The following is a 6745-nucleotide window of genomic DNA, read 5'->3' as shown; positions in this document are numbered from 1 at the left end:
CCTATACTTGTTTAAGAAATTTCTTCGACTTGTACGATTTCAACATCCGGCAATTCTTCGTGCAAATTTGGGTATAATATCTGATTTTTCCCTCTCCTACGTCTAATCAAGAGTCAGACCTGCTCCACAACTTCTATGCTTATCGGACTCAGGCGGTTTCCCTGTCGAGTTCCAGATCTCCGCCGCCGCCGCTCTATGGATGGTTCCGAAAAGACTCTTCTTGAATCCATGGAACTTGATGAGTCAATTGTCGGATTGAAGTTCTTAATTGTCCATTCATTCTCAATTCTAAATAACCAAAATACAGTTTATTTATGTTTTCATTATTTAGGTATTCATCCTAATTGCATATGTAAAACAATATTTTTATCATATTTTACTTATTTTGTATTTACAATATCACTTTGTATGTCAAATAGTTTGTATTTAGATTTGATTTTGTATTCATCCTAATGGTATACCATCAAGTTTTGTATTTATATTTGATTTCGTATTCATTCTCAATTCTAAATAACCAAAATATAGTTTATTTATGTTATATATGTATTCATCCTAATTGCATTAATAAAATAGATTTTGTATTTTATTTTGCTCATTTTGTATTTTCAATATCACTTTGTATACAAGATAATTTGTATTTAGATTTGATTTTGTATTCATTTTCAATTCTAAATAGCCAAAATACAATTTATTTACGTATTCATTATATACGTATTCATACTATTTGCATCAGTAAAATAGATTTGTATTTTATTTGGCTCATTTTGTATTTTCAATATCACTCGCAATTTATATTTCAATTACATTTTAAAATAATGACACACAAAATCATATTTAAAGAAGTTCATCCGAATACATTTAAGATAAAATCATATTTAAAAAAGTTCAAACAAGTAAGGATAAAAAACTAAGGGAAATATTTTTACCGTTTTTGAAATATTTTTTCTCCCATGATTCTCTCCATTCTATTATTAAAAATTTATATTCTTCTAAATTAAATAAATACAGTCAGCATTATAACAAACCAAAATATTAACATTTTCAATAAATATTTATTGAAAAATTTCCCTACAAACTATAACTATTTTTGTCATTTGGGCCATGGTGTCTATTTCTTATGATTTTGGGCTTTGAAGTCATTTTTCTCTCGGCAACAAATCCCCTTTTACCAAACCAAAAACTGCAGTGTACTTTTTTTTTTCCTTCATCTCAGCTGCAGCGTGCCTGCTGCTCCCATGGAAGCTTTCAACAACGAAGAGTTCGCAATTGGATGCGCTTTATCCATCAAGACTACTTTAGGTGACGAGTTTGAAGCTCAAGTTATCGCCTATGACAAACCCTCCAACATCCTCGTTCTTCATATCCTTGCTGCAATTTATCTCTTAATTTATTTTCTTTTTGGTTCTTGCGATTTCCTTGACTGTTTGTTTGAAATTACAAGAAGGGGTTGTTGCATCAGGGCCTAAGAGAGACATAAGGCTATTGAAAGCGAACTATATAAAAGAGTTCAGTTTTCTTGGTCAAAACCAAGACCCACTTGATACCAGTAAATGTTATCTTGATCTCAGTAGCCTTCAAGCCAGAGAAGATTCTGCTTTAAGGTTCTTGTTAAATTATTTATGAATTTGTAAAGATAATGAGTTGGAATTTAATGGGTTGTGTGTTTGATTAAATTTTGCAGACAAGCAGAGATAGATGCTGAGAGATTCGGGATTGGGGTCACTGCTGAAGCTCAGAATATATTTGATGCTTTGTCTAAAACGTATGTGCCTTCTTATACTTATTGAATCTTAGAAGTAAAGAAGTTAACTGATCTGCCTTATTTGCTTTATTTCCCACTTTGCTTCCTCATTGACTCGAACTACTGATGCCTGGCCTGGAAGTAGAGTATTCTTGCCACTAGAAAAAACTCACTTTTCAAGATGGATTTTTATTTAATGATTGGATTAAATTAACATCAAATGTATTCGGTTCCCTATTATGTAATATGATTACTATTAAATGTCAACCAGGCATGTTCTGGTTCTCTTTATCCGATAGATGGTGCAGAAATAAGAATGTCTACATCCCCTTTGATACATTCCTATACCTTTACTCCCTTTCCTTTCTGTACTTGCCTTGTTGATGCCAAAGATGTGGTATTAGTTCCAAAATACTACTTTCTTATAATGATGAATTGGCTTCTTTCTAAGGGGCTGCCTTTACCAACTTATAGGCAGTCTTTTCTTATTGTTGTTTCCAACATATAGGTAGTCTAAGTTCCTAATAAAGAGTCTCAGGCTCTCTGCCTGCCATAGGTTAATCATTCATCACCCCAAAAGTTAAAGACAATAGCTTACTTTCCAAATGGCTCCCTAGTAAGTTCAATGTGAGATAAGTTTTTCAACTATAGGATGAAGGCAAAAAAGTCACATTAATGTGACATTGGTTTTACCAAAGTAAGAGTTGTGTTGATTGCACTTGCACTTCTTAACTGGCCACTCAAGTAATAATATTACAGCAACATACCCAATATAGTCCCAAGTGGGGTCGGGCGAGGTGTACGCAAAATGTTTTTGGTAGACCCTCAGCTCAGAATAAGTCTGAAAGAAGCGCAAGATTACAAAACAATGAAGAAAGAAAAGTATTGAGAGTAAACTAGTATAGATAGCCAAAGTAAATTTAACATTAGTAGTAATAGAATCAAAAGATAAGACGATGCTAGCATAAAAATAATAATACAGATAGTGAAACAAATAAATGCTCCGGACTAGAGCCCTGCTCTGTCACAAGGAAGGGATAAAATGCTTGATAGTATTCAAAATCTCACTGACTCTTTAAGTTCTCTAAATCACCCAACACGATGTCCATGTACCCTTCTTCGTTCAAGAATCTATGAAAGTATGCCAGTCATCTTCATCTAATGTGTGCATCTTTCACTAGCACTTTACCGTCCTCATCTTTGATGCACTTCATTTGATCCAAGTCTCAACCTTCCTCTCTCTCCCCTTGAGGAGCCTGTACAACTTCTTATCCCCGCTTTTGTCTCTTAGCTCGACATACATGCGTTTGAAAGTTGTCGATTTTTGCCAATGAAATCGCTAACTTCACGTCCTTTTTCATCGCCTTATACCTTACCATGTTCGTCCACCTCTCCTTCTCGTCTTCTCTCCACCAATTAAGCATAAGAAGCCTTCTTTGCTTTCATTTGCCTTGTACTTTCCATTCCATCCAATCCACTCGATGACCACAAAAGTTGCCCTTCGTAACCCTTATAACCTCTCTTGTTGCTGTCTTATCCCACATGTTGTTCTCCACTACTCCCCCAAGCCCCCGTTGCCATTAGCTTCTCCTTTATCTTTTAGGCTTGGGCAGGGGTCAAGCAACCCCATTTGATCCTCGATCGATTATACGAAGTCTTCTTCTTCCCCTTCCTCTTAGTTTCCAAGTCCATCACTTGGGGTTTATGCTGGGTAGTAAGATTCTTTGAGTAAAATCCTCTGAGTTTGTAGAGATTAGAGGTAGCTCATTGATTCTTTATAGTTGTAGAAAAGTCCTTTGAGCTAAGAGATCCGGGAAGTAGCTCATAAATGTTGTATGAGCTATGGAGAGGAAGAGAAACTTTTTATGGGAAGCACAGTGCAAAAAACATGCTAAATCATGGGAAGGGTCGCACCCTAATGCTAGCATTAGTGGCTGCTTCTACAACTTGATCCCGTGACCTATAGGACACACAAAGATTCTCCAAGGCTCCCATTCAAAGAGAAACTTTTTATTAAAGAAGGGTTAAATTTAACTTCAACATTATATGATAGTTATGTAGGTGATTGGTTTCATATTGTAAGGGATTGGAAATGTGTAGAAGATAAAGACTAAGAGCACATAAAGTGCAAGACTGTGCAAAAAGTTTATATAAATGGTACATGCTTTACCCACCTGGGAATTCGCCTATATGAGTTTTGGATACTCAATTTTGGGTTAAGATGAAGGAGGAGGATTTCAGTAAGGTAACAATCTGGGTAAAATTAGTTGGACATGTTAAGTAGAAAAGCTAGATAGAAAATTGGAATTTTACATTAAGGAGAAATCTAGAAATTTAGTTACATTTAAGAAATGATTGGGTCGGGAATTTATTCGAGCCTCAAGTAAAAGGGTAGAAATTCTGTTGTTGCTCTTTTGAGAAGTGGAAATAATTGACATCTGAGTTTTGAATATAAGGAGAAATTGTTTTGGTTGGGAAGTGGATGATATGGTAACATGATATAAGTTTGGCATCATTTATAAATGATAAAGATGATCTTTTTGGTCTGGACTGTGCAGAAAAAATGACTTTTACAATCAAATCTTACGTAGTCTTGGTTCCAATAGCACATTATACTCCTCTTTACGCTGGAAGGTTATATTGTGGTCCAAGGTGCCATTTAAAGTGGAGTGTTTTTGCTAGGTTTTGGTTCATGATGACTGTTTAACTCAAGCAAATTTGCAGTAAAAGGTATTCATATGTGCAGAAGGAGCATCTTTTGTGAAAGAGATGTTGAAGAAAGTACAAATTTGTTTTGTTACTTTGAAGTCACATGGCAACTTTGATAGTTATTTTTCAACATTGTGGGGTTAAGGATTTTCCTAATAGTTATTTTTCAACATTGCTTACAGACCATGCCTTTCTCTAACCTAATAACAAGTATTGCCTCCCTGCCTAACTCTATTAGTGGACCCCTTCTTTCGCAATACGTAGTCTTTCATGGCCCAATTATTATAGCAATGTTCTCTACCATAGAATTCAGACCAAAATGTAGTTCTCATTGCCATTATTGTTGCTCAGTTCCTAAAAAAAAGGGGGATTGCTCATCCCTCAAAAGAGTACATCTGAGGTACAATATCATCCAGCTCCTTTTACTAGCTAGGACAGCACGTAATGACTTTCTGTGGTAGGGGCTTGCTTTTTTAAGCTTCACCCAATCTATACAAGGTGTTGCACGCTTTCTATTAGCCACTCTAGGCTTATGTAGTGGCCTTCATTCATATGTGCTCCTCCTTGCCCCCTACTTAAGAACCCAAAGGTCTTCTTTGGATGTTGTCGTGACGCTTTCGTTACGAACCAGGGTCTTGGTTTGTTGTGGCCAAACCAGCTAGTCTATTTCCTCTTTTTTCTTGCTCCTTAAGACTACTTAAAACTTGCTATTAGGACAGAGAAGAAAATTAAGGAGTTAATGTCAAAAGATCAAAGAGACATTTCTTGATCAAAATCACAAGGTATTAGGAGCAAGATCTCTAAGGATACTACGAAGTTGGTTGACCGAATTGATTTAAACATTGTAGCAGGTCAATCAGAACACATGCTCAATTGCAGGCATGGAGGTCTGAGTTAAGTTAGAAAATTATTCGATAATTTCAGGTGGTACAATTGGATGTAACTAGAGTAAGGTGAAGAAAATCGAAATTTTTTATTCTGGGCGAGGCACACATATGTGTGAGGCCTCATTTGGCTGCCACATGTATACTGTGGGACCCATATGTACTTATTTCCCTACTTTTTCTTTTCAAATTTTAATCTTTTCTTTTACTTTTTCTTTCTTACTTGCATTTTCCTTTTTGCTTGTTAATTCTTAGTGTAAATTTTATTTTTATTTTTGTTTTAATAAAGAAACTTTGAAATTCACAAACGGTATCTATTATATATTTTATATCTTTATTACTATTTATTTGAGGGGAAATTAAAGTAATAAGTCGAAAAAATTAAATCTACTTATTTTTGGATGAATTCAAGAAAATTGAGGATAGTGAGATTTAAAAAAAATTAGTGAAAATTCATGTAATCAACCCACTGAACTAATTAGTTTATGCTTTTCTTTTTTCACGTACTGAATTTTGATTTAGATTTATGATCATTATATAAGTTTTTAGTTTATTATTTTAATATTATTTTTTCTATTCTATATTATTTATTTTATTATAATAAATAGTTGTTTGAAATTTATTTTTTAGTTTATAAAATCAAAATATAAGTAGTTTTTTTAATCCTAACAATTATTTTATAATTATAAATAAATTTTGTAAATTTGCAAAAATTCTTTTAAGGAATAAATTATTTAAAATATTATTTATATTTATAATTTCTTTAAGAACATGTAAGAAAAATAGATAAGCAAAATATTTATTAAATTTCACCTATCTTGATTTTTAAGAATAAAAATATGGTATAAATTGACGGAAATAATATGTATTTATGTTGGTGTTTATGGATGTTTTTCGTTTTTTGAATTTCATGACAATAGTATCAAAACTTATGTAATTGTTTTTCAAGATCATTGATGTTCTTTCCGTTTTAGTTACTTATTGAAGAGTATTTGTGGATTGAAGTGTTTTTGGATTATGAATTGTTGAGAGAAGATAAAGAACATATTAAATTTATACCTTCTTTATTTTTCATATTAATGATCTACTTTTTCTTTTACAAATTTCTTAAGAAAACACAAATAAAATATATACCTTAATTTTTTTTGGTAACTTTATAAATTTTATTTATACTTTCAAAAATAATTAATTGTTATAATGAAATAGAAAATTTTTTAATTAATCATATTTTTGTAAATTAAAAAATAATTTTATATAATTATTTTTAATAATATAAATAATTAATATGAGATGGAAAAACAATATAAAAATGTAATAAATAAAATGAGTCAAGCAAATTTTTTGAATTTCATATTTTTTATGAATAAAGTTATTTAAGGATGAAAGTATAAAATTTGGAACAATTGTTTTA

At 32.3% G+C, this 6745-nt stretch overlaps 1 protein-coding gene across 1 annotated transcript in view; it reads left to right on the top strand.

Moving 5' to 3' along the window:
- The first annotated feature begins 1161 nt into the window (after positions 1 to 1161).
- Positions 1162 to 6745, top strand: part of LOC102584334 (protein LSM12 homolog) — a 16832-nt gene continuing 11248 nt past the window's right edge. Inside the window, exons 1-3 of the mRNA XM_006340047.2 lie at positions 1162 to 1359; positions 1439 to 1601; positions 1682 to 1762. Coding sequence (XP_006340109.1) covers positions 1236 to 1359; positions 1439 to 1601; positions 1682 to 1762 — 368 coding nt within the window. The 5' untranslated portion in view covers positions 1162 to 1235. The remainder of the gene's footprint in view (positions 1360 to 1438; positions 1602 to 1681; positions 1763 to 6745) is intronic.

The sequence above is a fragment of the Solanum tuberosum genome, unplaced genomic scaffold (assembly GCF_000226075.1).
Source record: "Solanum tuberosum cultivar DM 1-3 516 R44 unplaced genomic scaffold, SolTub_3.0 scf00016, whole genome shotgun sequence".
NCBI classification, from domain to species: domain Eukaryota; kingdom Viridiplantae; phylum Streptophyta; class Magnoliopsida; order Solanales; family Solanaceae; genus Solanum; species Solanum tuberosum.
The sequence above is the reverse complement of the archived record's forward strand: the minus strand, read 5'-3'. Positions and strand labels throughout refer to the sequence as shown.